Source organism: Phaethon lepturus, unplaced genomic scaffold, assembly GCF_000687285.1.
Source record: "Phaethon lepturus isolate BGI_N335 unplaced genomic scaffold, ASM68728v1 scaffold1863, whole genome shotgun sequence".
NCBI classification, from domain to species: Eukaryota; Metazoa; Chordata; class Aves; order Phaethontiformes; family Phaethontidae; genus Phaethon; species Phaethon lepturus.
Window position 1 is genome coordinate 174,417 of NW_010531065.1, and position 14,727 is coordinate 189,143.

At 38.0% G+C, this 14,727-nt stretch overlaps 1 protein-coding gene across 1 annotated transcript in view; it reads left to right on the forward strand.

The window, feature by feature from the left end:
- Nucleotides 1–5,730, forward strand: part of LOC104618746 (dystrophin-like) — a gene marked incomplete at both ends in the record, with an annotated part of 177,047 nt that extends 171,317 nt beyond the window's left edge. The window contains one exon of the mRNA XM_010284423.1: nt 5,670–5,730. Within this exon, the coding sequence (XP_010282725.1) occupies nt 5,670–5,730 (61 nt within the window). The remainder of the gene's footprint in view (nt 1–5,669) is intronic.
- Between the last annotated feature and the right edge of the window lie 8,997 nt (nt 5,731–14,727).

Below are 14,727 nucleotides of genomic sequence, written 5' to 3' on the forward strand. Positions count from 1 at the left end.
AGGGTGACATTTAAGAAAATGAGCGTTAGATGGATTTTATTAACGTTACAAGTGACATTTGGAAACTTCTGGAAACCCTGTTCATTATTAAAGATGTGCATTATTTAGGTCTGCTGTGGTTTAATCCCAGCTGGCAACTAAACACCACACAAGCACTTGCCCACTTCTCGCAGGATGGGGGTGAAGAGAACTGGACGGGTAAAAGTGAGAAAACTCGTGGGTTACATAAGAACAGTTTAATAATTGAAATAAAATTGAATAAAATAATAATAAACTGTAAAGAAAAGGAGAATAACAGAGAGAGAGAGAAATAAACACCAAGAAATACAAGTGGTGCAAATGAAAGAAAAACCCCAAACTATTGCCCACCACCGACTGATGACCAACCAGGCCCTGACCAGCTGCCCCTCGGCCAGCCTCCCCCTTAGTTCATACACTGAGCATGATGTCATATGGCATGGAATATCCCTTGGTCCGCTGGGGGCAGCTGTCCTGGCCGTGTTTCCTCCCAACTCCTTGTGCAGCCCCAGCCTGCTCGCCGCTGGGGTGGTGTGAGGAGCAGACAAGGCCTTGGCTCTGTGTAAGCCCTGCTCAGCAGCGACTAGAACACCAGTGTGTCGTCGCTGTTTCCAGCACAAATCCAAAACACAGTCTCATCCAAACTACTATGGCGAAAATTAACTCCGCCCCAGCCAAAACCAGCACAAGGTCATATCATATCATGTTGACCCTACGCTGCAGTTGAGAAATCTTAAGTTGGCCGTGAAGATTCCAGCAGCAAACGCAGGACGGAAAGGCCTCTTCTATAACTCCGGTAAAACGGCCATCATTGTAACTGGCCCTGACCACACGCTGAACCGTGTGACTAAATGACTAAAAATCCCTTCTTCAAACTGGCTAGAAGTGTTCTGAAAATGGCATATTCGGTAAATATCTGCATGTGTGTTACAGCAACAGCCAGTACCGCTAGCATTGCAGGGAACTAGCGGGTGCTCGCTTGGGTTGAAGAACAGCAGAATCCCAGCTGGGAAGGAGCTCTGCCTCCGAAATGCCCACGAATCCATCCACACGTGCAGGACCGCGAGCTAGGGCTGGGAGCAGAATAGACCCCATGCTGTGTAGCCCTCAGGAAAGACAGGTTTTGATTGATGTTTCTTGTAACTTCTAAATCGTATAGTTGATGTTTTCTGACATGAATTTCTCAGCTACATGGTGCAACATTAGACCGTAGTGCTACCCAAGGCGAAGCTGATTGTTCTTCGGTCTCACCTAGTACAGTAATAAATGCACGTCATTTAGAAATCAGTTCTCTGTGAATCGGGGGGAGGCGGAATCATATTTTACAGATGCATACTGACGTCTGTTGCAAAGGACCTCGACGAACTCTCAGCTTATGTAGACGCTTCTATTGTGGCCCTGTTGTGCAGGCATACCTATTGGAGACCGCATCCTGCCGGAGTATAGCATGAACTGATTACGGAGGGGAAACATCACTTTAGCATATTCTCTCAGGAAGAGAAACATCAGCTCTTTAGTCTGTGAAGAGCAACAGTTTCTCATTTACAGTGGTCTCATTTGAAAATGACTGGAATGGTACTCAATGCACCTTCTTTAAAAGGTGAAGGTACCTTACATAGATGTGAACTTCTGATTCTTGGGGAACCAGAGTCTTTCCAGATTCAAAGTTTGTCTCATCAGTTCGTCCTCCCTGCCTGCCTTTATCTGAAGTCACCAACTCCATACCTTGCTGCAGTGAAAATAATTGGTGTGAATAAATAAACAAATTCCTCGCTCTGTATTTGCATGAAGATACTAATGATGATAATGACAGGTAGAACAATGTAAGTCATGCAGGTAGGGTTCCTAGGCTGAATCACTGAGTTATTAGCATTATTAAAATGTGAACATCATAAAGCACCTTGCTGAGTTACAGCTGCTATGGCCACCAAGCAGGTAGTGCAGGTCTTGATTGCGAACATATAAATGAGCTCAGCTTTAACTACGATGATGCTGAAATGCATATATAATAAATTTCTAAGAAAAATATAATTGAGAAGATACATGTACCGGTGTGTGGTGTATGGGTATTAGGCGGTGCTACTTTGTGGTTTCTGTCCTAAAACTTTCCCAATACTTTAACCCCTAGAGATAAATAAAAGTCAAAAGATTTTCTTTGTATTTAGAACTGAAAATGTACACTCGTGCCATTATACAGTGACTAGAAGTGTGTGCTGACTGTGTAAATAAGGAGCACTGAGAGTAACTTTTAAATGTGGACATAGTAAATTTACTCTTTGAATAGATGGAGGAGAAATAGTTTACTATTAGTAATCATACATGTATTTTTCATTATGTTTGTAGTACTAAAGTGAAATATTTATCAGATTATTTTGTAATATCAACACAGATAAAATTATACTATCGTCTTATTTAATATTTCATTCAGATCCCTGCATAGATTAAAATATTGCTGAAGTTCAGAGAGCCAGCATACTACCATTTCATTATGCATTCTGCAAACAAATACAGCTTACCATCAAGAACCGTTTTCACTTAAGTTGAGTAGGCAAAGCAAGTCTCAGATGTTAGCACACCGAAAGAAAGAAATAAAACTCCCAAATTAGGTAACCATTAAAATGTATACCAATGCAAATAAAGTATAGGGAAATTTAAATTCACTCTTAAAATGCCCCATATTTTGTTGTAGTATTTCATTTTGGTCAATGGCATTGCAAGTAGCTGGGTGTATGATAATGGGTTCTTATGCTGTGCAAGCTAGAGCAATAAAACACTTTTGAATTGCACTTAGCAAAGAGGAAAATGTCTGCTTCTTGAGTGCTGTAGCACATAGGGATACTACAGTGTCATATAAAACAGCCTTCGCCAGTAAGAATGTTGAGATGGGCTACTAAAGTTGGCCTAACCAGGAATTAAATACATATCTCCATTACCTGCACTAGCTTTGTAACGGAGAGTAAACGTGTACTGGTAACCAGAGATATGTAACAGCTGTTCTCATCTTCTGGGCTTCTGCCAAGAATGAAATTATTATTGCCTTAGCATAGCTGTAAAAAGTACCACGTATTTTGTCAACTCAAATTTATGCAGGGCTTGAATCATCTAGGAAAGCAAAAGTGTATTATAGAGAGCTTCACAGAAATTCCTTGAAGGAACACTAAATCCAGTTACACAGAACATCACAGAATTGTTTGTTATTCCTAAAGCACTTAGTTCTCATGAAAGCGAAGTATTTGTTCCTGTTCTAGAGAACACTATTGCATGTAAGATTCTGATATAAGAAGTTATGACTGCAAAGCTCTTACCCAGGTTAATTCAGAAGCAACAGAAAGAATACACCTTCCAAAACATATGCAGCAATCCATTCTGTCCTTTAGGTGTTTAATTAAAAACAAATCTTAAAGTGGAAGAGCTGTAGCTTGTGGTATTCCTGTTGGGAATATTAATGATTGCTTGGGAGAGAAATATGTAAGAAGGTCAATTTTTAGTTAATACTGAAGGTCATTTTATTTTCAAAAATTGTAACTTAGCATAATCCTATTCAAATTAGTCCTCAGATAGTACCAGTTCCCACGGGTAAGAAACTTTATCATCGCCACTGAGTAGGAATTTAAAAAACATTTAATGGACCACATATTAGCACACAGGTTAGTACTACTGAATAAAAACATCCAAAGAAATCACTGAGCAATTGATAGCGTAAAATGAAACTGTATTTGTATTTGAAAATGCACACAGTTCTGTGGTTCTGTACGTGTGGGTCATGATACAGACTTCAATGACAGTGCAGTGCTATTTTTCCATGGGAATCTAACATTGTAATTAAAACGCTGTGTTTTTTGCACGCTTTGAGAGTTACCTGTCTTCATGGTTCATACCTTTGAAATTTAATTTCACCTTCCTTTTTCAAAGAATGTGAAACTGTGTAAATAATAGGAAAGCAATATACTCATCTTAGCTACAGATGTTATTCGGGGGTTGAAGACAACAGGCAGGCTTCTCATAATTCCTTGGCCACCAGCAAAAAAAAAAAACAACCCAGGATTATCACATTCAAATTTTTTCCAAACATATTCCTTCCTTTCCCTAGTGTCTCAGGATTGCCTAAAATGAATGTGAAACCCACTGCCCCACTCCCCAGCCTGCACCCTGTTCCCGGTTGCTTTACCTTCTCCTTTTCAGACCATCAAAAATGTCTCCATCTTCCTTCACGGCTGCGGTCTGATCTCTCTCCCCTCTGTGGGGTCCCTAGCCTCCTTCCAGCCCTCCTTCACAACTCGTGGGTATGCAACCCTGCCAAAATAGCAAGACTTCCCTAGGCAGACATCTGTATAAGCACGTTTCATCTCTTTCCTCCAACTCAAGTGTACGCGCTCCAGAACGTGGGCGAGAGAGGGGCACTATATTTCATTCTGCAGACTGACGTCTGTGAATCTGGTTAACGATTCTGATACAGAATATATCAAATGTGTATATTGTTCATTTTTATTTGTATGGCTTGTGATTTGTTGACTTTGTTAAAGTACCTGCAGCTTGGGAGTGGCGTTTTTAAAGTACCTATTTTGAATGACAGAGGGAAAGAAAATATTTGGAGCCAAATGATCAAGCAGCTAATTACTAGTTGCGTCTTGGTAACAATTATTTTCGTTTGTGAACAGCAGGGGTCACTAAAAAGAAAGGTTACACTGGGTGACGCAAACAGGGTTGGTTTGGTTGTTTTTTTCTTCAGCTAGAGAACTTTTCATATTAGGAAATCACTATATTAAAAAAGAAAATTCTTGGTCCTACTGTTTTTGATAGATAACAAACTCTTATTAAGAAAATTAGCTTTCTGATTATGGCCTAAACTATAAGTTATGTCTGCCTTTAATGAAACGTCTAATAAAAAATATTTACAATTGTTTTGCCTATAATGAGTTTTATATAATCCCTTGTTACAAAATATTTTAGTGACATTGTAAGTTGATGTTGACATTTAACACTGTGGTAGCCAAGAGTGATGAATGCCATTTCTTCTCTATTTCTCATGATCACACTGTCATTGTGTCCATTATTTGCTGTTATTGGAAGTCAATAAAACACAATTAGTCATGTGGAGAAATAAAAATAAAATTGTTCTCCATTTAGAACAAGTCAACAGGAGAATAAACACAACATTCAGATGGTATCTCAGTGTAACTTTGCTCGATATAAAATGTAAACAGACACATAATTCTGTTCCTAGATGGATGGAAAGTGCTGACCACACGAGGAAAGAAATTGAAGAAAACACAGTCAAACACATTAGCAGGTGGAACTCTGTAAAGGAACACGCCAGAAAGACAGGTTGCTTGCTCTGCTTCATATCTGTCCTGTAGGCTTAGTAGCCAAGGAAGGACTTTTTGTATTTATCTTTGCAGCTGAATGAGTTCAATTTCTCTCAGATTAGGACAGAAATTTCAGAACAGCAGGTTAATCCTTCCTGAATTCATGGGAAACTGAGCAAACAGACCTGTATCAGCGTGGCCATGCGTAAAATTGTAATTCGAGAGATTAATGTTGTTTTTCCTGTTTGCTTTGAACTTGACTTCCATGTCTCTCTTCTAGGTATATTTGTATGTATGAAGGTATGTGTGCAGTTATTTATTTATTTGTTTGTTTGTTGTTAACAGCTTCTGTCCAAGGCCCTTGGGAGAGGGCAATCTCACCAAACAAAGTGCCGTATTATATCAAGTAAGTATAAAGACTAATTCAGTCTAACTATTTACATTTGTAATTTACAAGGATAATTGGTAATTTTCTTAGATTATCATGAACTGCCTCTATGGCGGCTAAATGGGAAGAACAAAAAGGAGTGTGCAACAAATTTCACGGAAGTCTACTAGTTATTTAAAAAACAGTAGGATGCACTGATTTGTGAGCTGTTTGGTTTTATGCTACTGTAAATTACCAGCAAACTAAGTAAAGCTTTGAGGTATTGGATTATAACTGAATTTGTGCCGTTGTCCACTGGAGAGTATGTATGGCAGGTCTTGCAAAACCAAAAGACATTCCAGATTGCAGCTGTGAACGTGCTATGCTGGGTTTTTAGCCTAGGAATGAACATATTTTACACAACAAATTTCTTTAGGGAGAGTACTTGCTAAAGTTTGTTGCTGAAGAATGACACGGGACAAATTAGTCCCTATGGACTATTCCTTTAGAGTTTTTTTCCCAAATTTACCTAGTTTGCTTGAAGAAATCTGTATGCATAACAAATGAGAGGAAAATTTTAAAAATCAGCTATCTGGAAACACCTGCTTCTAGTTTAGTGCCCTAAACAGAACCACTACACAGCAAATAAGAAAGAAGCTTTAATATCTTTTTTCTTCTCCCTTTAGTTCTTTATTATCTGCAATATGTGCCTTGAAGTATTTATGAATAACTTCGGAAGAAAACAGGTGATGCAAAACCTGCGATAAAGACTGTAGTGCAAGTAACTGAAACATGGGCGTTTAATACATATATTCACGTGGTTCCTCTTTATATTCCCAGTACACGTTGCAAACCCAGCTAGTGTCAGTGAAGTCATCTGGTTGCAGGTGGCTCTTGCAGTGGCACTTCGGTTGCAGCTTTCACAACAATGTGAACTGTTACAGCAGCTTCAGAACAAGCATTTGAGTAACTCGTGAAGAAAACTAAGTCTGTAGTGCAATACAGAGGTACAGTTATACCAACCTGGCTAAGTTGGTTTACTGTTGTGTTAAATTTGTAATTTTTCCAGTGTTTGCATTTGGCTATGAATAATGAAACGGTCACAAGGAAGCTGGAAAGCTCCATCAAAGAGGACAGGGAAATCTACAGGAGACAAATGCTGGAAAGCAAGTTGAGGCTCTGGCACATGAGAGTCAATTTATGGCCCTACTATGAAGGAAAATATCCTCTTTTTCTCTTTTCCATGACATGACTTGTCGTTATGGGGACAGATGCTTTGGCAATTCTTAATGTAGGCATGAGATGCATTTCATGCTGTGCTTCCAACCTCTCTGTGCTGCTCGCAGCCAGCAGCCATGGGGAAGTGTTGACTCTTTGTGATAAAATGGTCAGTGGTGCTCTTGCTTATTCCTTACTTGTTTTTAGTGTCAACTTTCTATTTCGTCTTCTGTTCTAGGCCATTTACAAATTCAAAGGAATACATTTGTTTTATTTTGTTCACTTTAGAAAACATCTTAACAACCATAAAGTGTTGTAGCAGTATTAGTTTATTAAAGTTTAAATTCAGCCACATCTTTTATAGAAAAACTTTCTGTCCTTGAAACGTAAAACAAACTAGTCAAGTTTCAATGAGTCTTAGTAAGCTGTTACATCTATCTCCTTCTCCAGCTGTCTTCAGTCATTTTTTTCCAATCAATCTCATCACTCATATTTCTCATTTACACACAACTAAATTGCCTGTTTTCTGTACTATTTTGGCTTTTAAACTTGCATATTCTTCTTTTATGCTTTGAACTATTACTTTTCTATCGATCGTTAATTGTCTGAAGGAGCTTCCATAAAGGCTGAGTAGCTATAGATAGTTTTCTCTTCATGTTTACATCATTTTCTTTCTGTCATCAATGTAGAATATTGGTACTAGCCTCCTTTGTTAACCAGATTTGCTACATGTTTTATTGTTTTTCATTTTATCTAGTTTTCCCTAGATGCTTAACTGTTTTATCTCATCATTTTCAGATTTGCAATGACACAGCACTTAATAAGTCCATAAATCAAGCGGTACTTACTGCTAAATCTTCAGCAGTGATGTTTACTTACTGCTAGGTATCTTCAAGCCTTGTAATTTTCCTGGTTTAAATTTCTTTTTTATACAGTTGATTAATCTGTAGCAACTAGTTGCCTCTAAGATAACACTTCAATAATTCCTTCTTGAGATTATTCTTGCCAGTATTTTTTTTTTTTCAAATTGTAGGCATCATTGCCATGGAAAATATAATTATGAACAGTGTATAACCCTTTTCAGCGCTTCCCAGTCACTGCCATTTTGTAGTTTCTTGACCTACTGTCAGCCTCATGAAAATCGCAGTTTAATGGCCTTGCACCAGCTGCTGCATTCTAGTGGATTTTCTTCCATCCTTTTATGTTCTTCACTCCTTATGGAGATGACAAGTTAGGCCAACAGTTCACCTCTCTCTTCCCCAGCGAAATAAGAAATCAGATTTTTGTGGCCAGGGCAGCAGAAATAACTTGGCTTCCCAAGCATTGCTGCCTGGGTGCTGAGTGCTTGCCCAGCACACAAGGTTCTACTGAGTTAAAAAACTCTCCCTTTTGCCTCTGAATTAAATAATGTAAAATTACTCAAAAATGCATTTTATCTGACCCTTTCCTTTTTGAACTTTTTTTCTCCCTCCATATATTCCTTGTGTCTAGTATAGGATTTAAAGATTTTATTAGATTAAAAAAGGAGAGTAACATAAAAGAATAGTTTTCCGTTTAATCAGTCCTGTTATTTGAAGACCTTGATCATACTTTTACTGGAGTGCCACTCAGAAAATGGGAAGGTAGAAGCAGGCACAGGCATGTCTGTATTCTTTAATAATGTTTTAGGTATTCATTAAAATTTCTAAATTTAAGTTTTTAGGAGACAAAAAGGCAATTACCGTACGTCAGAAATCTGAAAAGCAAATGAAAAAAATGCACAGCACAAAGACTACTGAATAAGCATCAAAAGATATAAAAAGTCTCAAATTCTAAAAAAGACAGATAATGAAGGTAGGGAGGCTGCAGATTTTAACACTGTAATTCAGGTTAGATCACATCTCAGCAGAGCTCATCCCGTGATGAAAGGGATCTTACATGCACGTGCATACACATGCACATTCTTATCTTCCAATCAGACAGATAGAGGAGCTGCTCCAAAGCAGTGAGAGAGAGCAAAGTCAAATGTCTACTTTGGATTTTGCAATACCAGAAGAAGCATTCGGTCATGCTGGACAACCCAAGTCCTTTTCAGTATCCGTCCTCCTGGGGCACGAGAGGACATTAATCTGAATCATGTTTGCATCTCTCTTGTGTATGGCTTATCCTGTGCTCGGCAAACGTGTCCATTACGCAGCGCTAGGAGATCTCTGTCGCCTTGGAGTAAGGAGGAGCAGTCGGATAGAAGCGTGCAACATTCTTTCTAAAAAAAGCTCCGTAGTCCTGCCATCATGATGTGTTGAAATTTAATAGTTGTGGCTTCTGTATTTTTACTAATCTTTGACATGATTCTTCCTCTATATCACTGACTTGCCAGTTAATAGTGTCTGCTGCCTTACCCTCTTGCTGTGTCCATTTTTTGAAGGGTTTAAAATGCTTCTGCAAAAATACAGTAGTCTTTTATTTCAGTACTTCCCAGAAAGGAAGCCTTCCAAGTTATTTCCCAGCCAAGCTTATTTTCTTATACAGATTATAGCAGTTCACTGAACTTTGTCCTGCTGAGGACAAAGCTGGATTCTCAGGAGCACAGATTTGACTCCTTGAGAAGATCCATATAAATCAGCTATGCAGTGAGCTAACTCCGAGGACTATGCATCTCCATTTTCTTGCTCTCTTCCACATTGTAGTTTCCTATGAGAGCATTTGACTTGCGTTAAATGTATCAGCTTTGACATACATTTTTGTTAGTTTTAGATTCTGCAGTCTTTCCGTATTCACGCCGGAGATCTAGCGGGCCGGTTTCTATAAACGTACTTCTTTGTTGTCTTAATTTTTAATCTCCCTTTTAATTGTTGTTTAACCATGCAGAATTTCAACGCAGAAGAAAGCCAAGAGCCCCGAGTTTTCATTGTAAAAGCAAACAGATTAAAGTCATGATTCTTTTACTTTTATTCAACTTAGAGACGGGATAAATGAATCTATCTATCTGAATTGAATTCTACTAAGATAAAATAAAGCAAAGAGTTGCTGTTCTGGCAAAATCACTTGGGTTAATTGTTTCTTCTGCAGAATGTAGATAAATATGAGACGCAAAAGCAAGTAGGAAATAGCTGTCAGATGGAACAGAGAGTGACATGGAGAGCTATAAATAAATAATGTATGATTATGTATATGTAGTGAGCAATGCTGTGAGCAAGCTATGAAAACCATGCGTATGGCTGACAGTTAACCTATCTACCAAGAGCCAAAAAGGTATTATTTTGGCTTCTCAAAAGCACCTTTTCCTGTCTTTCAGATCTGAGCTCTCCGTACCAAAATTGAAACTATTGTGAAGGAAAGAAAAGCTGTAATACTTTTCAGTCTGCCTTCACATAATGTAAATTACCACGCTGCCGAGCACAAAACCCTAAATTAACTATCTGACATTTCTCAGAGGTTTGTCCAACTGCAGAGTGTTTTCTTTATCATTTGTAGGGCTGTGAAGCCTTGGTTCCAAAGCTCGTCACACATATACAAACTCAGAGTGTAAATAAACGAGAAATCTTGAGCCTGTAACTACCTTTAAAATGCAAGCAGCGGTTACAAGCAGACGTGTGCCCGCTGACTGAGCAAGAGCTCTCTGGGAAGACACCGTGGGTCTGCTCTTCGCTACCACCTTCATCAGCAGGGAGTTACCGCCCGCACACGCGGAGTGACTGAAGGGGATTTAATTTGTTTTGAAATGAATTATAAGCACTCAGCAGCACTTTTATCATATCCCAGCTGGTGCAGAGACTGGGGGCAGGGCTGCAGCCTCTCGTTAGCGGCAGTGGCTGACGGAAACCGTGTGCTCTCCCACCGTGACAGCGCGTAAGGCAGCGCCTGCTGCGGAGGGCAGAGAGTAGCTTCCTCGGGCACGTACCCGGCACTTGCAGAACGCGGTCCTCTTGCTATGGCAGTGCTCGTATTTAAGAGATTAGTACATTTCTTAAGCTTTGATGTCAAATTCATTCAGTACAAATTTTCACGAGGAGCGCGTAGTGTTAAGCATTACAGAGAGGTCAAATAGTGCAGGGACAATTTTCGTGCAGGTTAAACCTTAGAACGTGTTATGCGGGTAATGATGTTTGCTCAGTTCAGTAACGAGCTGGGTATGAGAATTTTAGATGGAATCCGGCTTTCCTATTTTCCTAATTAAAAGGAACATGGTGACATTTTGGATCCATTAAATCCAGCTACTCATTGTTTTCCAGCTCTGAGGCTAGGAGAGTAATAAACAAACTATTTTTATAGGCAGTAATGTGAAAAGTAAACTTTTGATACTGTACAAGGAGTTCATATCTTTATAGAGTAATAGAATATAATTGTATAACATTAAATATTTTACTTTTATTGTAGCTGAAATTGTTATATGTATTGTAAGGTGAATGGGGTTTTTGCTTGAATTTTACTTTTTACTTCCTTTCTATTCACGCCATTTTACTTCAGCTGTTAAATGTAGCTTGACTGTCACACGTCATCAAGAATAAAAATTTAACATAGCCAATATAATTTTTACGAAGTTGAATGACATATATGCAATATGGTCCTATTTTATAGAGTATATGCCAGATCTTCCATAAAGAAGTAGATTTTACAGCTGCTTCTGATATCTAAATTTATTGCCATATACTTCAAGCCCATGTTTTAAACATTGTGTGCTTAATGAGCAGGGTTCAAAAATAGGAATTATGTTTGATTTACACTGGAATGCTTTGAACTTGAAAAGATTAGACATATTAAGGGAAAAAATAGAAAGATTTGCCTGTCAGACTTTTCTTTTTTTAAAGATCAATTACATACTTAATTTACATGACAGACAAAGAGAAGACAGCTTCTGACAACTGTCCAATGAAATCTTCAAGGAAATGGGGAACAATATCTCAGATTTCTCACATATTCTTGTTGTTATACCAAGAAGTCTTATAATTCCTTTGTTTCCTCCGAAGACTGACAGCTTCTCAAAAACAGCACTTGCCCACATCCGTTGTCTGCATTGCCCTTGGTTCTGTGTCTTTTCTGATGCGGCTAGCTCCACAGATAAGCAGACCAACTATTTCCCCATTCCACATGGGAAAAATTTCATCCATATAATAAGAGAGCCAGCATTAAATTGATCCCTCCTCACTTACCATGCCTTTTTTGTCTTCTGCATGATCTTGAACCCTTACATCAGTCTAATGTAAGGCAGGTCTATAATTAACATTTATGCATTTTAAGGTATGTTTCGTTACCAATGAAAAAAGTCGTGGATAGGGACACGTACAATTTACATCACCATCTGTATTTTCTGTAGATTTACAGACGTTGGTAGGCTGTAATGCTTGAGCATTGGCATCTAGGGCAATGCAACACTCAAGAGAAGACTGGGAATGTAATAATCAGACATATCAGCTGGGCTGCTACTGTTTTCTCTAAATGGCCTGCCTGTCAGGGCAAGGTCAGATTTTTTTCCTGGATTGACTTTTTTTTCCAAAATGAACTTACTGAAGCTGCTGAATCTCTCTTGCATTTGTTCTTTCTCTGACCTTCTAAGATGCCAGATCTCCTACAGACTGCAATAAGCTCCTATTTTTCAGAATATTCTCCACCTGCCTTGGCACATTTCTTGTCCTGAGCAATTTGTTTAGTCTTTACTTACTGAATCATGACTATGGATTATTTGACCTATTTTTCTCCTTATTGAATCCCTTTCAATGTTTTATCTTTTTTTTTTTCTTGTCCGATAATAGCTGCAATCAGTTCTGTGTTGCACATCAGTTCTGTGATATCCTTATCTTTAGACCTTCAATCTTGAGGACTAATTTGCGTATATATTATGCTTAGGGGTCATAGATTCCAAGGGAAACATAAAATTAATTAACTGAGCACTGTATAAATGTCAGTAAGATTGCATTTACACTTAAGTAAAGATTCTAACCAATAGGTGAGGAATGATCAAACCGTCTGTATTCATTTTGCTTACTTCTCATTTTCTGATTTAAATGTTGAACTTTATGAGATAAATTAGAATTTCAAATATGATGTATAGGCTTGGCAGCCTCTTGCATGCTACATATTTGCTTTGAATTTCAAGTATTCATCAGACAAATTTTTATATTAGGAAATCTATGACTAGATAATTTAAGAAAAACAAACTATTAAGAAAAAAATCTTCACAACATCTCTGAATGAATTGCTTTTCTTACAAGTAGTTTTGATGAAACAAGCATTCGTGTTTTTTGCCATGGCAATTGAGCTCAGAAAATGAGATTATGGTAAAACACAGCAGAGAGTCATTATCAAGTAGCACTCTTTATATAATCAGCCTAGCACAGACATTAAGTGGTGCCTACAGCCTACTGGGTAGAGCAGTGAGTAGAGGTCAGACTTCGCTACCTAATGCCTATTCATTCCATGTGTCTAGGTCCTCCCTCCTCTCTTGCAGCAGGGCCAAAATTTGTTTGTGTACATGGTGTATGTAAGTGTTATGTTGGGGGTTTGAGGGGGGCACAAACTCACTTAAAAGAGCAAAGAATTACTAAGAATGCAGATTGCTGTAAATATGTGTGAATATGTGTGACGTTGGTTTGAGTTTTATTCTTCACTTCTGTGCTTCACACTTGACGATGTGAACTTACACATAATTACATTAATGAAATTGTATGGTAAATTTATGTAAGGGGACTAACATTCACATTTGAATTTTTATGTAATAGATAAAGGCTGTAAAAAAATTTAAATGTGTAAAACCATGATAATTCAGTCTCATTCAGGTATTTTGTATTTATCTAGACATCTGCTAGAAAACTTTCTGTTACTTTAACGTCGAAGTAGAAGAAAGGGCTTTAGATTTGTAGCTAGTAAATAGCCCAGATTGCCTTTTGAATTCAATGTGTACCTGTCTCCTGTTTTTCCTTTCCAAGATGCTTTTTCTGTTCACTACTGCAGAGCTAATATAGGAGTAGAGGGGCAAAGATACAATTTTCTGTGCTTCATTTTTAACAAAGTTAACTCCATTTTTTCCCTTCAAAGCTGTATTATTGGAGAAAATGTTGTAAAACTTAACGCTTGAGGGTCATGACATTCTGCATGAAGCATACTAAGAAAAATTGCTAGAGAGAGAGGTTACAGGCATGGAGTTAAAATTTAAAGGGCTAGCTAGAAAACTACTGTGTTTGACTTGGGAACAGATGACTTCATACAAACACCTCAACTATATCATCAACATGAAACACCATATCAAGATTTTAATCACAGCCCAAAGCATTTCTAGTTGAGACATGGGTGTAGTACTTTGTTCATAATTAGGAGACATGTTTGCAGCAGGAAATATCCTATAAACATCTCAAGGAGATGGGAGTTAAAGAATATATGGTCATAAAAATTTACTGGTTTTGTTCCAGTATTTTAGCTGTAGTGACCTGAAAATGTGGAATAAACAAATATGAGGAAGGCAAATAAAAAGTAAGGTATTAAATTTCAATTTAATAAAAATACTGTAATACTAAAATAAGTTTTGTTTCCAAGCACTATTTTCCAATCCACCATTTGCCATCCTGGAGGTTCTATAAGCAAACTGATATACACTTTAACATTGTAAAGAATGTGACAAAAAGCTAATGGAGTCTACTGCATGCTGAAACACAGAGAAGCTGCAGCTTCATTAGAAAATCAGAAGCTGCATATGTCTTCCCAGATCGGTGATTTTTATCCACTATTTCATCTGAAGTTTAACTCTGCTGTTAAACTGTTGGCTGTTGGCTGACCTCACCTACACACCTTCTAGAAAACATAGAAAATGTTAACGCAATTGCAAATACTACTAGATACAGGCAACAA